This window comes from Dermochelys coriacea, chromosome 5, assembly GCF_009764565.3.
Source record: "Dermochelys coriacea isolate rDerCor1 chromosome 5, rDerCor1.pri.v4, whole genome shotgun sequence".
Lineage (NCBI taxonomy): Eukaryota > Metazoa > Chordata > Testudines > Dermochelyidae > Dermochelys > Dermochelys coriacea.
In genome coordinates this window covers 91,034,544-91,052,194 of record NC_050072.1, presented here as the reverse complement: position 1 = coordinate 91,052,194, position 17,651 = coordinate 91,034,544, and the positions used below count along the sequence as shown (strand labels likewise).

The window sequence follows — 17,651 nt, the reverse complement described above, 5'->3', positions numbered from 1 at the left end:
CTATTTTAATGGGAGTGAGATATGTCACACTTCAGGGCAACTGCACCTGTATTTCCCCTTCAGAGTCCAGTAAGGGCACCCACTCTTGGCTTCCATCTCCTCAGCAGTCACTGTTTGGCTTGATTCAGAGTAGCAGCCGTGTTAGTCTGTATTCGCAAAAAGAAAAGGAGTACTTGTGGCACCTTAGAGACTAACAAATTTATTAGAGCATAATCTTGAAGTGAGCTGTAGCTCACGAAAGCTTATGCTCTAATAAATTTGTTAGTCTCTAAGGTGCCACAAGTACTCCTTTTCTGTTTGGCTTGAGACTCGCATCTTTCTCCCTCCCAAATGGAGTTTTTCCAGGCTGCACAATTCCCTTCCTACACTGCCAGTTCCCCAGCAAGTCAGACTGCTTAAGCTTTGCTTTCTCCTCAGAGGCTATAAACAGTGTAATTGCCACAGTTAGAAGTTACCACATAGCCCTTTCTAAGCAAGCACATTTATTAAGATGAAAGCATTACAGAAAACAACATTAAAAACAATAAAAGAACCGGAGTACTTGTGGCACCTTAGAGACTAACAAATTTATTTGAGCATAAGCATTCGTGAGCTACAGCTCACTTCATCGGATGCATTAATAAAATAATAAATAAAAGAATCTACACACATACTAATGAGCTTACCAAAGATCATCCCCAACTCCAACTAGGCTTCTGGCAGGTAATCAGTCTTTCAAGCCCCACCAAGGGGCTTGTCTGTGGTTACAAATTCATAATAGTTGTGAACTCAGAACAATCACACCTGTGAATCTGTGAGTTCCTCCTTTATACAGTTTGGACCTTTGATCTAGGGGCCCTAAGAACCAGTAATCAGGACACAATAGTCTTCTCTCAGGGTATAGCTTCAAAGGCCTGGGTTTTTGCCTAACTAGAGGCAAGAGGTGCACAGATTTGCATTCACCTCCCCCTAGATATTTCCCAGAAATATTGTATTGTTCTAAAAGTTCATTTTTGTCTGCCACATTGTTCAATATAGTTCTTTGATCATCCAGGCCCACAATAATACATAACTTTTGCATTTAATACGATGGACTCCAAAAGATACTTCACTTAATTCAATAAGATATCCCAAAGATATTTCAGGAAATGGCTGTCTCTGTCACAACATATGCACAAGAAAGGGTTTCTCTTGTGTTTCTCACATGGTATACTGTATATTTTGCAAGACCTGTGAATGCATGTGATAGCCCAACGGTGTGCGCAAAATACAACCCTAAAAAGAACAGTGCACGAGCCTTTCTATAAAGCAGGAGAAGGAGGTCATTGTTATATGCATGTTGGCACTATTGATAGCACTGTAAATGAAGGATGGGGAGGGGAGGGATGAATGCATACTGAGCCCACAATCCTTTACAATTTCTGCAGAAACCGTATCTGTCTTTTGGACATGTTTTCCCAAATTCTGACTGTATGCTGACCCCAAACCATAACTTTATGGTTCTAAATGTCTGAGGAAGCCCTGACATCTTTCATGCCAAGAAATCAGAATGGATGATGATAGTGGTAATTGACGGAGGTAACTGACAGTGAGATTTTAGAAAAGCTGGAGGTGGCTTTGGTTCCTTTACCTTTCATAGACAGATAGTACTAACTTCTTTATCCCAGGGCTTTTTCCATCCATCCTCTTGCTCTTTCACCTCCACCACATGTCTCCTTTCCTACAAGAGACCAGGGAATTTTCAAGTTGGTAGAGCAGACACAATTACAAATGTCAGATATATTTGAAGAAATGTGTCTTGGAGCTTGTGCTCAAGAGAGTGACAATATGTTTAAATTCTGAGGAAGAGACTTGGGTTTCTGTATGTTGTAGATGAGGGATTCCCAAACTGTGTATACATACCCCTGAGGGTATTAATGTGAGACACTTCTGAGGTGGTACACAGGAGAAATTATGTAATGGTGGATTTTATTTATTTATTGCATTTTAATAATAGGCTACTCAGATGAAGCTTTAAAAGTCTGTGGGGAATTTGTTTTATAAAATATAGTAATTAATTTACTTCAAGGTGCACCAATGAGAACACAGATGTACAGAGATACTGGATGAACAGAGCCCTTGCCTCTAATCACTGTACAGTTTGGGTTCATTTGCCTAGCAACGGTCCAGTCTAACTGAGTTCAGAACTTCGGGTGTTTTTGGAGGGGTTGTATATGTCGCAATATAACTATATCTGTACGTAACAAATATGGACAGGTGGCTAAAGACTGGTAGTGTTAAGAAGAACACACACAGTATCAGTGATGAGAAGGTTAGGGGTTACGCGGGCAGCTGGTAGATCTGGAAGGGGGTACACAATAAGTAACGTTTTTGAGAGCCTTTGTTTTAGACCAAACAGATTCATTCAGAGATGGAAGTATGAAATAAAGAGGGCTATTTTAGCAGCAAACATGTTTTGTTTTGCTGGATGATTGGCAGATAACAGCTTTAATTTAATTACATTCTGAAGCAGTAAACCATTTTTTGCATAGATCTGCTATCTAATATTTTAAAAACCTTATGAAGAAAGTTTCCATACTGAGAGGATGTGGGAACAGTATGCTCTAAAACTATTCATGAGTGTGTGGTGCTAATTGCACAGCACTTACATCCCTCAAGTCTGAGAAGTTATGTGCTTGCACTTCATAAAAGGTCTCAAATTATACATAGCCAATTGAAAACCCAGGGAAACTTCTGTGAAGTTACTATGGATTATAAAAGCATAATTAAATACAGATTCTGGCCCTAAGTGTTCTGTCTTCTTGAGAAACTGAAGTTAAAATAATCCGTGTAGTTTGAGGACATCCTTACAAAATCAGTCTCTCAAGAAGTAAATCCAACATGGATTATTTGGTATTGTTTGAATTTTTTTTAATATTTCAGCAATTTTATTTTAAAGAAAATGAATAGTTAGAAGATGAGCAGATAGACATTTACAGAAAACAAATATTGGAAAAACATTCTTCATGCTACGTTCTACAGATCCATTACAATAGTGCTTGAGTGTGCTTGCAGCTTGGGGACAGAACCAGACCTAACAGCAGGGGAATGCCCTGTCCTCTATAGTTCCCTTTAGGGTTTTTTTCCCCCTGCACCCATAGCATCAGGAGACTCCACAAATCCTCCCTACTGAAGAGTTTTACATTAAGTAATAAATTATTTATTACTTATAATTTATTACATTACTATTAATTTTACATAAGAGTACTATTTCCACAGGTTGACCATATGTAGTATGAAGAAGTACTTCCTTGTGTTTGTTTTAAACCTGTTACCTATTAATATCATTGGGTTATCCCTGGTTCTTGTTTTATGTAAAGGAGTAAATAACACTTCTTTATTCACTTTCTCCACACCATTCATGATTTGATAGACCTCTATCATATCCTCCCTTTAGTTGTCTCTTTTCCAAGCTGAAAAATCTGTTCCATACCCCTAATCATTTTTGTTGCCCTTCTCTGTACCTTTTCTAATTCTAATACGTCTTTTTTGAGTTTGGATGAGCAAAACTGCATGCAGTATTCAAGGTGTAGGTGTACATTATTAAATCTTCTTAGATCTCGTCTTTCAAGTGAAATAGTGAAGCCCAACCCCTTGAGACATCTTAAAACTAGTCTGGAGAAAGCATTAGAAAATATATTGTAGAAAATAATCCTGCCCTGGGAGGGGGAATAGATTAGAATAACTAAGTCTCTCCCATCTTTAATTACTATGATTCTGATAGTCCTTTTTTAAAAGGGCTATCTTCAGCTGTGGTATCTTCTTGTAAGGAAATTGGGTTTTGTGGTTATGGTTCTAAAATGTCTGTGACTGCCATTGCAACTGTCCGTATTTCTGCTAATAAGTAGGTGTGTTGTGAGCATGCTAAAGAAGAATTGAAGCCAAAGAACGAGCACTGGGATTTAGAGTGCTTTAGTGTCAATTGTCTGTCACTTGATCATATCATTTTTGCACACTGCATTATAAGAGGCAGCTTACGATTTTTTAAGGGATGAAAATTCTGAAACACAAACATTGGTTTTCAGTTAATAGGACAGCTGGTCAAAAACAGGTTGTTTGTGATTTTGGTTGTTTTTTGGGTTTTTTTTTTTTTTTAAATCATTGTACTGTATATAGAGGCATTGGAGGCATGATGCCAAGTGCCCTGAAATGAGCGGATTTAGAGTAATAATTAACTTCTGGTTCAATAGGAATTATGAGATCACAAAACAAATTACTGTTATTAAGGAAAGTATTTGTTCACACACCAACCAGTCATCGTATTTCACTAACTTGATCTAGCTCTGTGTTTAAAAAAAAAAAAAAAAAAGCTGATATAAACTAGTTATATTTTCAATAGAATATTATGTGTGTATGTTTCTGTGATTTACCTCTTATTTCAGTTTAGCTGTCCCTATAATGACACTAATTCTTGTGATTCCTGCTGTAAACAACCAAAACTACATAACGTCTGTGTGGCTTGCTGCTTTATAGAAGGTAGAGTATGTATGCTGCACTCAGAGTAAAGGTGAGCAATGAAAGAAAATCACTGGAAGGAACTGAGGCAGTCATTGTATAGCTGACTTTAGTTTGCATGCAGCAGTCCTAATAGATATTATTTAGTAAAATGACGTTTGTTTGTTTTTTCCTACACTTTAAAAAGGGAAAGGGGGGGAAAAAAACTAAATGGCTTGGCTTTGAGATCACAGCCATGAAATAGCCCTTTGAGTACAGAGTAAAGGTGATCTGCAGATACAGTACTTAACCCCACAGCTAGTTTTTTGTTATGTACTGAATACCACAAATAGGAAGACTAAGAAGGCTATTCACCATGTAAGTAAAAAATGTTTTACCGTATGCATTTCAGACACTGCACAATTCTCTAAAGTAGTTCTCAATCATAGAACCCCACTAGAGCATGGTTGCAACCAATCCATATAAGGAATCAAGTGAATGGCATTTGTTTTTAAATGATGTGGTGTAGTTTTGGAACACCTTTCAGTAGATTTAGGTAATATAACCTTTGGGGTATAGAGAAATAAAATCTTTGCAAAAAATTGTGCCATATGTTTAAAAAAACTACTTCTCTTACCTGGACTCCCGTCCTTTGTCCCCAATAGGTCAGTTTCGTGCTCTAACAGGTTGGCTGGGAAATCACCCTAGAGGGTACCCAAAATGTGGAGCAGGTGTGGAAAAGGCCTGGTTTTTAATACTACTTAGGCCATGTCTACACGACAAACTTTGGATAATGCAAATTACTTCAGCGTAAAGCTGCCACAGTTAGTATATCACTCCTGAGCGTTCATACTTGTCTCCTTGCATCAGTTATGCACATACTTATCAGGAGTGCTTGTGTGGATGCTCAGTGCGGTGCACCATAGGTAGGTATCCCAGTGTGCAACTAACCACCATCTGGCACACTGTTTTGTGGCAATGCATGGTGGGGCAGAAATGAGTTGTGCAGGGGTGACTGGGAGCCTGGGGTCAACTTCCCATCATGCAATTTTCTCCATCCCATAGTGCCATCATATCCCATAATTTTCACACTTTTTAAAATCCCACAAGCCCCTATGGCACTTCAGGCTGTCTCTCTGACAGAAACATGGAGTCCACACAGCTCTGTGCTACTGTCATGAGCATTGCAAACACAGGACAAACAATTCTCCGGTATTTGTAGAGTGGCAGGAAGAACTGCAGCAGAAGGGGACGTGACCGTTTCATGCAAGCCAGATTTCTTCTGGGCCATAGAAATGAGCACTGACTGGTGGGGTCACATCTTAATGCAGTTCAGGGAAAACGAGAAATAGCTGCAGAACTTTCAGACGCACAGGACCCTGGATCTGTATGCCAAGTTTGCCCAGCTATCTAATGCAGAAACACCAGAATGAGAGCTGAGCAGACAGTTGAGAAGTGAGTGCCGCTTGTTCTGTGGAACTTGCAACTCTGGGTTGCTACTGGTCAGTAGGATATCATTGTGGAGTTGGAAAATCCACCCTGGCAGCCATTGTCATGCAAAATATGGAGGACCATTAATGGTCTTCTACTATGCAGAACTGTGACTCTCGGTAATGTGCAGGGTATAGTGATTGTTGATTGCCTATGATTGTTGAACTTGTAGGTCAGGGAGAATCTTCAGCGTTTTGTTTGCTGACAGAGAAGCCCCATTGTGTCCTGGTGCATCTTCCGCTCTGAATCCTGCACCTTTCTCCTGTCTGTCCTTTCCCTCTCCATATTGTCTGCAGTATTCAACCACCTAGCCTTCTCTTCGTGGTCTGATACTGCAAGCCGATGCTGCATCTCACTGAACATATTCCCCCATGCCCTCTTCTTTCTCCTCCTCATCAGAATCGGGTGTTCCATAGGTCGTGGGGGGGACCCTCAAGGCTGCAATGGCAGCTGCTATAGAAAAACAGTGTCATTGTCAATGTAGTCACAATGGAAAGCAAAAGTTAAGTTTCAGATCTCCCTTCCTGTGCTCCCCTGAAATTTTAAACAAATATGCTTATTGACACTCGTGCCTGTGCCCAGCATCACTCTCCAGCCCCAGCCATGGCGAGTGTGGCCCACCAGGGATGAGTGGCGGGGGAGAGTGAGGAGGGAATTGTTTGGTTGCATGAAATAATAAAATTTCAGATCCTGATTCCATGGACATCAGCGTAGGGCAATGACACTGAGCACTAGCACTGTCTTGCACAGGCAGTGGTAATTGTATCTGATCCTTGCTCCTGAGAGTAACAAAGCTGCTGCTGGCATCCGAGGACTGTGTCACTACCTGTTTACTGCAGTCATTGCAGGCAGGCGTGGACAAGTGTCCTGCTGCAGAGGAAGAAATAAGGCTGCCATCCCTAGAAACCTTCGAGAGCGGATTGTAGAGCATCTCCATGAAAGTTTCATTGAGGCCTCTTGGGAGAAGTCAATGGACATCCCTGTGTACGTAAACTGCTCAGCATGGCCTCTTTCAGCTAATTCTACAGGGGAATGAAAAGCGGATAACAACACTTCCTCTTTCTGTTGTACCGCTACCTCTTCTAGTATGAGTAAAGTAATGAAAAGTCAGTACCTCTGTCATCCTGTGCTGGGGCTGGACGTCATCTGTACACTTAAACGTGGTAATGGGAAATGCAGTCACACACTTAGGTGAGGTCCCTTCTCCTGCATTGAGCTCGCCCATGCTCAGCTGCTTGAACTGACTGGACTGTGGTGGAGTCTCAAACAGGTCCTGGCTCACGGCATAGCTGGACCTCCTGCTCGCATATCCCCATCCTCCTCCCTCCTGATCCTTGCTTTTCATGACAGGGGCATGTGACTTGGGCTCCTCAGAGGTATCCACAGTGGTGTGTGGGGTAGTGGCAGGATCTTCACCAAGTATAATATGCAGCCCTTTGTAGAAGGGGCAGGACTGCAGCTTGGCACCAGATCAAGTATTGGCCTCCTGGCCTCAGTGACTTTGCTTTTGCAAGGCGCAGCTTCTGATCCCTGTCATACCCTTTCTCCTGCTTTCCCCATGCAATCTGCTTGTAGATGTCCATGTTTCTACAGCTAGTCTGTAGCTGTGCTTGCACAGTACAGTGTCTTCTCCCCACAGGCCCAGGAGATCGAATAACTTCTGTCAACTCCAGGTGGGAGTATGTCTGGAGCATGCAGCTGGCATGGTTGGTTGAGCAGGTGCACACAACAAGAGAGAGCTGCAAAGTGTACTTGCTAAGCAAGGCAATCGGGAAAAGGCTTTTCAAAAATACGCTGGATTTTTCAAGTGGTTAGGGAGAACCCCTTCCGGTCTCCGTTAACCCTGGGCAGTGGACTTCACAATTGTGAGCAGAGCTGTCAGTGTCGGGCATTATGGGACAGCTGCTGGAGGACTGTTAAGGTCATCATAGATCACGTGGAGTTTACAGTCGCACTGCATCGCCCACAGTACATCAGCAATGGTTCAGAATTGATCAGGATATGTTACTGTGTCACTGTAACAGGATGCTCTCATTGGTGGAAGACAAATTTCTGTGCAGACGTGCACAATTAGATTGATACAAGGCAATTTGCATCGACCTAACTTCGTAGCATAGACCGGGCCTTAGGTTGTCAATGCCTATGGGTGGCGGGGGTGCGGTAGCACCCCCTGGCTTGAAATGGTTTCCATCATGTACAGGGTTTACAGTTTTGTTCAATGGCTTTCAAGTATTCTCACTATAAAAATTGTTCCAATGCCACTGGGGTGCCTCCTTTCTTCAGCATAGAACTCTGCACTTAATGTATTATTTGAAAATACTTGCAAGTCATTTTTAGATTAAAAAGAAATAAACCAAAAATTAATTGCGGCTTTTTGCAGATAGAGGGGCTAAGGAGCAATTTCCAGCAAGGACTAAAGATCAGAAATCAAAGAGCAAGGTTCTTCAGAAGATTAACTGCATATGTTGAACTGACAAAACAGTCATTAGTAAACCTACTGGATTTTGTACTCAAATCCCAGATTTGATTGGATTTCAGAATGTATTGTATATCCACATACTAAAACGATGTTGGTTTTTCAAGACTAGCCTCTAGTAAATTTCCAGATTCACGTTGGATCTGTTTTTGCTATCTAAATCAAGCAGTGGCTGGAGCAAGTATCATGGGGGTGTGTGTGTGTGTGTATGTGTGGTTAGCTCTTAGTACTTTTTTGGTGGAAAATTGTGACTGATGCGTTTAGTTCTTTATACTGTGTAATAGTTGCTTAATTGTTCTTTGATGTAAGGGTGGCTTTCATATCCCACAAAAGAGTGTACAGTTGGAATAACGGTAGCTTTTTACATGTACACAAAGTGGATTGTGAGCTGCTGGGGGCGCTGTAAAGCACTTAGAACATTAGAGTGCTGTAAATAAGTCTTTCAACTGTTTCACATTAATATTTCTATAGTTCCAGCATCTCCTCTTTATTTCTGTTCCTTAGATCAGGGCTTCTCCTTTGGAAGGAGTGCGTGACGAGGTCAATGGTTTCCATTCTCCTCCTTCCCTCACTCTCAACCTTGCTCTTCTAGTTCAGCCTTAAGTCTCTTGTTCTCCCTCCACAGGGTGTTTTTCTCACCAACCTTTTTAAGTGCTGGGAAATTACATAGTGGTAAAATCTGTAGTAGAATGTTGTTAAATCCTCATGTGTTTTAACATTGCATCAGCTGCTTGTGGTTAAACCAACAGGTTTTTGTCCATTCTGATGGAAATCTTGTTTTATGCTGTGTGATCATATGTTCAAATATGATCTGTGTTTACCATTGCAGACAGTGCCATAGGGTGCTGCATATGATTCAGAACCCAGCCTCAGTGCTGTTACAGACCTAACCATAGAAAGGCAAATTGTTACCATTTACCAGATAACTTGCTTTCAACAGTGTAGACTTCCATCCTGCCAGACTTCACAAGATACTGTCTCACCACTTTAGTTTGGGAAATACAGTAGGGTTTCAGACTTGAAGACTCAAGTTGGAGAAGCAGGAGGAAACCCTAGAGAAAAAGAAAATCCTGGGTGGAGATTGGTTGTAATCTTGCCTGTCAGAGGAACATAGAAGTCTGTGCATTCTCAATCAAGTCATAGAATGCAAATCGGCTAAGAGAGTGTGAAGACCTCTTGCCACTTGATCATTTTAGCTCATTCAGAAGTTCCCCTACTAAGCTGACATATCTCTGTTTTGTGACTGCTGTTTTTGAGCTATGGTGATCCGCTGGCTCAGCCATATGGTGGTGACAGTTTCCAAAGTAGCAGACTGCTTTTCAAATACAGCTGAGCCTGGGTTTTCTGTTTTTCATAGTCTCTGCGCAGATGTGTGGAGAACCCCACAACTTCTCCAGGCCCTTCCAACAGAAGGAGAAAAATGCCAGGAATTGAACTTGTTCTCTTGTGTATGGGAACGCAGAGCACTATCACGCCAATCCGGGGCCCCGCTCCAGTCACTAAGGCTGTGCATTTATCTTGGAGGTCACGGAACTCAAAGATTCCATGACTGCTGCAGCTGCTGGTGCTGGCTCAGGGGGCTGCCCAAGCTGGCCATCAGCAGCAGTTTGGGTGTTTGGGAGGGGAGCACTTATTTAGGGGTGGGGAGTTCCCTGATTTCCCACGGTCTTGCAGCTCCTAGGTGGCAAAGGGGCCGGGGGGAGCTCTGTGCTGCATGCTGCTTGTGCCTGCAGGCCCTGCCCCCTCAGTTCCCATTGGCTGTGGTCCCAGCAAATGGGAACTGCAGCAGAGCTGGCGCTTGTGGTGGGAGCAACCCACTGAGCCCTGCCAACCCTCCCCCCCAGCACCAGCAGGGGTCCTGGGCTATGCTGCTCCCCTCCCCACACACACACACCACCACCACCAGCAGGATCCCCCGGGCCACCTCTCTCAGAACTCGCAGCAGCCCGGACTGCCCCCCACCCAGCACTCGCAGCCCCCCGCCCAAGTTTTAGTCATGGGTATTTTTAGTAAAAGTCATGGACAGGTCACAGTCCGTGAATTTTTGTTTACTACCCGTGACCTGTGACTAAAACATTGCACTGATGGAGAAGTGATAAGTAAGGCTAAGTGGATCCTAAAGCTAGACAATCTGACCCTAGAGAATTTCTCCCCATGTAATGAGATGTTACATTGGCTCTAAGCTACTCCTTTCCCTGTGTAGTTGAAGTGACTTGGAAAAGAGGATGTGGCTAGGACACAGCCCCTTTCGGTCATTGTCAGCTAGCACAGATTAAAGCAGTCTTCAAGCTGCTCCAGTTTTTACTGGTAATGGGCCTGCGGGTGCAGCGTGGCCCCTATGTCGGAAAGCAAAAAGGGAATCTTTGTCCTTGTGTTCTGTAGCTGTCCTGAATGCTCTTCAGTCAGAGCTGAGGATCTGGTCCATTGCCTACTGAGAATAGAGAACTATCAAATGTTTCCCTTTTAAAAAATAAACTCTAAAGATTACATTGTCATCTGCATTTTAAAATGGCTAGTTAAGGCCGGATACTTTTTAAAATCTTTTTTTTTTTTTTAATACACCATTCTCGGTATTCTCAGAAGGGGATAAATATGTTGCATAACATTATTAAACTTGGTGGGACTTGGATGCAGATTATAAAGTAGACAAATATATAGATCCTTATCTAAACCTATTTCATTTTTTTAAACCCACTTGTCAATAAACACTTTTGTTATGAATCGCATGTTAATTTTTTTCTACAAGAACCTGCTCAATTATGGCTGTGGAATCTTCAGCAACTCGGTTGTTAAAGATTTTATCGGACGTGTTTCTTATTTTCACGCAAAAGCGATATATACATTTTAAGTTTGTTTTTCAGATATCTTTATGTCCGAAAGATGGGTTCCTTAGTTTAAATTTGAAAAGTACGTACATTTTAATTGAGGCAAAATGCCACAAGTGTTTTAAATGCTTTATACAGCTGTCTACAGTATGCCTTGATTTAATTTAGGTTTACTAGAAAATATACTTCAGAGAATAAACCTGCTTTGGCCAAAGGGAGGGATTATCTGGCTTCAAAGGATTTTCCTGGTTCTAATTTCTGTAGTCATAATTCTGTAAATTCTCAATATAATAACATGAGCAGTCGTCCTAGAGAATTCTCATGTAGATAGTTTGCTGTTTTAAAAAAACATAACCAGAAAATCACAAAACGTTACAAATACTATTCATTTAAAGCAGCAAATACGTTCTTGGGGTGTTTTGCTTTGAATCACTGTGTGTTTTAAGGTCCAACAAAAGCCTTGTAATCCCACAAGACAGTGGGTCAACAACTTTATTTGATTCACATATCCTTTAAATCGGTGTTTTTTTCATTTTTAAGGGTGTCATGGTCTTGTCTTCCTGAATAACAAGTTATTTTTTTTCCTCTTGAAAACTTTTCTAGTGGACTAGTTGATACAATATCAAGAAGTATGCTTACATTTCTCTGTGTTCAAAAAAAGAAATAAAGCCAAACTACCTGAAACCATTTAAAATATGCAGGGCAGGGATAAGTGAGTATTGATGGTATTGAATTCCACTTCAGAGAAATTAAAGGTAATTTGTCTGGGGGTAAATAATGAAACAGTTATTTGGAGAACGGAGAAGTCTGGAAAGCAGTATTTTTTTTTTCAGTGACTATCCCAGGATTATGCAGTTATCTGTCACAATTCCAGTTTTTTGCCACTGTGGACAATGAATCTATTACCTGTAGAGAAATGTACACTAAACTGAAGTGAGGTGGGTGGGTGGGTAAGGTTCTGTGCCCTGCAATGTGCAGAAGGTCAGGCTAGATCAGTGGTCTCTAACCTTTTTACACATAAGATCACTTTTTGAATTTAAGTCCAACCCAGGATCTATCCCGCCCCTTCCCCAAGGCCCCGGCCCGCTCACTCCATCCTCTCCTTCCTTCCCCCTCCATCGCTTGCTTTCCCGCACCCTCACTCACTTTCATCTGGCTTGGGGAAGGGGGTTGGGGTTCGGGAGGGAGTGTGGGCTCTGGGCTGGGGCTGAAGGGTTTGGAGTGTGTGGGCGGGCTCTGGGCTGAGGCTGGGGCAGGAGGTTGGGGTGCAGGAGGGAGTGAGAGGTGTAGACTCTGGGGGGGACTTTTGGTGCAGGAGAGGATTCCGGGCTGGGGCAGAGTGTTGGCATGCAGGAGAGGGTACGGCATGCTGGCTCTGGGAGGGGATTCAGGGCTGGGGCAGGGGGTTGGGATGTGGGAGGGGTTTCAGGGTGCAGGAGGGGGTATGGGGCACTGGCTTTTGGAGGGGTTCTGGGCAGGGATTTGGGGTGCAGGAAGAGGCATGGGGTGCTGGCTATGGGAGGGGGCTCAGGGTTGGAGGTTGGGTTGTGGGAGGAGTGCGGGCTCCTGCTGGGCAGCACAGTGGGACTAAGGCAAGCTCCCTGCCTGCCCGCCCCAGCCCCAGCCCGCTCCCAGAAGCAGCCAGCATCCAGTGTCTGTGACTGCAGGTGGGGGGCATGTGGCTCTGCACGCTGCTCCTATCTGCAAGCACCACCCCGGAAGCTCTCATTGGCTGCAGTTCCCATTCAATGGGAGCTGCAAGGGCAGTACTTGCAGGCAGGAGCAATGCACAGCAACCTGCTCTCCCTCCTCCCCCCTGGGGCTGAAGGGGCATTCTGGACACTTCCAGGAGCGGTGTGGGGCCGGGGCAGGCAAGGTGCCTGCCTTAGCCCCGCTGTGCCGCCGGACTTTTAGCGACCAGATATTACGATAGACTGTCAGAGATTCCAGGATTGACCACTGGACTAGATGATCATGATGGTCCCTTCTGACCTTAGTCTGAGTCTGTATGTGAGAAACATTTTAACACCTCCTTCCTTATCGTCTGTAGCTTTGTTTATGTGTTGTGCTGGATTGTGCAAAAAAGCAATGATGCATTTTTGCTGACTTGTTAGTTCAAAGCAACAATAGTTTCCTCCAGCAGTAGTAAATATAAACTGTCCCAAATTTTACAATTCCTAGAATCAGATTTTCCCCCCCTTCTCTTCCTGCTTCTTTTAGTGGGCAGTTTGCTGTAGTGAAGAAATGTCGTGAGAAGAGCACTGGTCTACAGTATGCTGCAAAATTCATCAAGAAACGGAGAACAAAATCCAGCCGGCGGGGAGTGAGTAGAGAAGACATTGAGCGAGAAGTTAACATACTGAAAGAGATTCAGCACCCCAATGTGATCACGCTGCATGATGTTTATGAAAACAAAACAGATGTTATTCTTATTCTGGAACTGTAAGTAGCTCTTGAGGGGCTTGGGGCATGGTGGAGATTGTCTTTATGTTTGGGAAGTAGGGGCTTTCCTTCAGAGTGGTAACGACTTAATGAACTTCCTGTATAAATGCAGGCGAGTCTTGGTGTTTTGAGAGCTCTTTATTCCAGGTTAGACTTGCAACTCATAGTAGTTCATTTTTGGTGAAATAGATTGCCCAAAATCCAGAGGTAGAGTCACAGTTCAATAGATCCAGTGTAGGTCTTTCTACTTGCTACTTTAGTCATTATGATTATGGTGATATCCAAAGGTAACAGTCAGCCTACATATCTCCAGTTAGATACATAGATTTTAAGAAACAAATTCGATGGTGATTTGATTAATTATTTTTTTTCTGCATTAGTGTAAATTCAGAGTAACACTACTGGACACATTTTTACATCTGTATAACTGAACAGGATTTACCCAATGTATGTTGCTATTCTGCAATGTTTAAACTCAAACTGAGCTTTTATATTCCTGCATTTGTCTTTGATATGCTTCTTACCTTGCATGCAAGGCTAGTATTAATGGGTGGGATGGGGGCAAAATACATTTGTAAGAAATGGTTTTGGATAGTTCCTTTCAGTTCTTAAAATTCCTTCTCAGGTTTTAGAGGATAAACACAGAGACCACTTTTAAGGGAAGGCCCCAAAAGTGCTTTGCAGCAGCGGCTAACAATTCTTTGTACGCTTTCGATGGCCTGTGCTACTGCAGGATTGGTCAGACTCAGTTTACCAGAATCACCATTTACTCTGAACAAGAAGTCAGAACTAGCTGGGACAAGTGAAGCTCTAGGTCACGCCCATGAAGCACAGCATAGCACTAGTATTTATTTGTGTGTGTGTGTGTGTGTGTGTGTGTGTGTGTGTGTGTGTGTGTGTGTGTGTGTTGAGCACTTCTTGCTTTACTGAAGCATGAGAAAATGGGGGAGTTCTAGCCAAAATTCAGTTTCATGCTAAGTAGTATTAAAAACAAGGCTATGGCATTATTTAAAGTTGATCAGTATGACAAACAGGTTTAATTGCAGGCCTGTACACCAATCCTCCACTTACGTTTCAAAGGCATAAAGGCTGAAATTTGGGTTGTCCCAGGAGAAATAGTAGTGGAAACTCTCTAGCAACTACTCACAATTTGAAACTGGCACCAGAATCTTGGTCAGGGTTCTGTTTTGTCATTATGTTGGTTTTTCTTTTCCTTTTGTGCTGATTGTGTTTCTCTGCTTACTAGTTTGTACACTAAAAACTGTCCCCTTCTCTTCTTTCATATTTGTATACTTTAGGACACTGTGTATACCAGGGATCTCAAACTCAAATGACCATGAGGACTAGTACATTGGCCCAAAGGCCGCACTACTGACCACCCCACTGCCCTGGCCCCGCCCCCACTCCAACCCTTCTGTGAGGCCCCGCCTCTTCCCACCCTTTCCCTGCCCCCATTCCAAACCATTCCCTGAAATCCCCACCCCCTCCCTGCCCCCCAGATGTTCAGAGGGGTGCGGGGCCTCAGGGCAGGGGGTTGGGATGCAGGAGGGGTGGTCAGGGGGCTCAGGCCAGGGGGTCGGGGTACAGGGTGTGGCAGGTGGCTCAGGTCAGGGGGTTGGGGTGCAGGAGGTGTGCGGGGAGCAGCAGGGGACTCGGGGCAGGGGGTTCGGCTGCAGGAAGGGTTTGGGGGCGGGTCTGGCCTGGCGCGCACCGGGGGCGGGGCAGGGCAGGGCAGGCTCCCCCTTGCCTGCCCTGCCCATGCGCTCCTCTGGGAAGCTGCCGGAACCTGGGGGAGGGGACAAGGGGTCTGTGTGTTGCCCTGGCCACTCCTCCAGGTACCTCCCCTGAAGCTCCTATTGGCCAGTATCTCTCCCAAAGCTCCCATTGGCTGCGGTTCCCCATTCCCGGCCAATGGGAGCTTTGGGGGAGGTACCTGGAGGAGCGGCCAGGGCAACACACAGACTCCTGTGCCCCCTCTCCCCCAGGTCCCAGCCGCTTCCCAGACAGGCGCGGGGGCAGGGCAGGCAGGCGGGGAGCCTGCCCTGCCCCCAGTGCGCGCCGGGCCAGAGCCGCTCTTCGTAAATGCTGGGGTGGCCGTGGGGAGCTGGCGGGCTGCAGAAAATAATCCTGAGGGCCGTATGTTTGAGACCCCTGGTGTATACAATGCTTTTTTTTCCCCCCCATTAACCTACACACAAGTTAACAATAGGGATTTAGGAAGGAAGCAAAGTTAGAGAAGATCAGAATTCCCACGGATATTTCTCATGATTTATATATACTATAAATCCTAGTAAACTTGTTGAAACATATCTACAGCTGTCCTACATATGATTGGTACCCATGCTTCTACTTATCTGTCTGGTATTTATCATCTTAGCTGCTTTAATTTATGTCTACACTGTCTACACTGCATTGATAATTAAGGAGGAGAAGAGTGAAAAAATGTAAGCTCTTCGTTTCTACAAATATTTTGCCTGATAAAACTTCTTGAAGATTTATAATTAGCATTGGAAGATCTACCAATCTGTCCCTTTTTCCAGACCCCTTAAATGCTGCATCAATGCAGAGTGAATGTACTGTGACTTATTTTTTCTGACTTGTTATTCCAGGGATGTCATTTATCACTTCCTCTAGCTATTTTAACACCTGAGTTGTGACACAAAATTCTATCCCAAGGATGTTTCAAAGGGTGTCTCCTGCAGCTCTGGTCCCATGGGGCTGGCTGGGCTTGGCTCGGCTCCCTGCTGTGGGCATTGTGACCTGCCTGGTGCATGGGGTCACAGCGCTGCTCAGATTTGGCCCAGCCACCCGTCCATGATAGTGGAGAGCCAGCCAGGCCAAATTTGAATGAGTGATGCTGCAACCCCATGCATCAGGGTGCAACACCATTCTCATGAATTTGGTCCCCAATCCTCCATCAGGGAGCCTGGGCCAAAACTGAGCAGCACTGCAACCCCGTACACCAGGTCGCCAAGTCAGCCCCGTGGAACAGGAGCCACCGCTACAGGCTAAGTGCGGGATGGACTCCGTTACCTCTCCTCCAGGGTCTTCCCCTCTCTAGGTGCTCTCAACCCCCTCCCTAGCCTATTTATTGGGCCATGACAGGCCATCAGTATGTACAAATGAGTCCTGAGCCCCAAAAGGTTGGGAACCAGTGCTTTGTGCAGGGAAATAGTGCTACGTGGTGCCGAGGATAAAAGTCATACTGGAGTATAAATGTGTCCAGTATTCCACTGAGCAGTGTTAATTGATGCTAAAGTCCTCTTCTCACATGTCTGAGCAACATGTTTAACGAAAGGACTTTAGCATTAACTAAGGCCACTCACTTCCATATCATTATACTTTATACCCTTTGGAATTTATGACAACTTCAATTCCTCTCCCGAGTAATTGCTAAGCTCTACTCAACATAAATAGTTTGACAGACTCATTTGTTTACACTTGGAGTTTAAATGTCCAACCTGCTAGTGCAAGACCGAAGGCTTGCAAGTGTGTATGCAAAATCTAGTTGGTTTGCTTCTCTCAATTCCTAGGATATTTTCAACGTGGAGTCATTTGTTTTTTGTATGTAGTAGCTAGCCGTTACAAGTCCTTATTTTATTAATAGGATTATAACAGACTGTATAAGGGCTCAAAATTCACTATTGCTTTTGTTTATAGTTCAATTTTTTATATTAATACACTTAAGTAATGTTTCAGAAAACTCATGTAATTACATAAAAATTTAACATTAGTTCTAGAAAGAGAATTTTTCTATCTATATAATATATATGTAATATAACCTTCATTATCCTTAAAATTGCCTTCTTCCATTTTGATCTCATTCAGTCTTGTCGTCTAAGCAGGGTGAGGTCAGATCAGTACTTGCATTGCAGGCCTCTGAGCGAAACCTATGTTATTGAGGAGATAATGGGGGTGGTAGGCTTGCTGGGAGCGCTCTTACTTCTTAGTCGGGAAAAAAACTA

At 43.7% G+C, this 17,651-nt stretch overlaps 1 protein-coding gene across 6 annotated transcripts in view; it reads left to right on the top strand.

Annotated features, from left to right (window-relative positions):
- Nucleotides 1-17,651, top strand: part of DAPK1 (death associated protein kinase 1) — a 136,631-nt gene that overhangs the window by 51,738 nt on the left and 67,242 nt on the right. For all 6 annotated transcript variants that reach the window (XR_006281258.1, XM_038401325.2, XM_038401327.2 and 3 more), the window contains exon 3: nucleotides 13,465-13,686. Coding sequence is in view for 4 of the 6 variants with exons in the window: in XM_038401325.2 (XP_038257253.1) it covers nucleotides 13,465-13,686 (222 nt within the window). In the remaining 2 variants the exon portion in view is untranslated. The remainder of the gene's footprint in view (nucleotides 1-13,464; nucleotides 13,687-17,651) is intronic.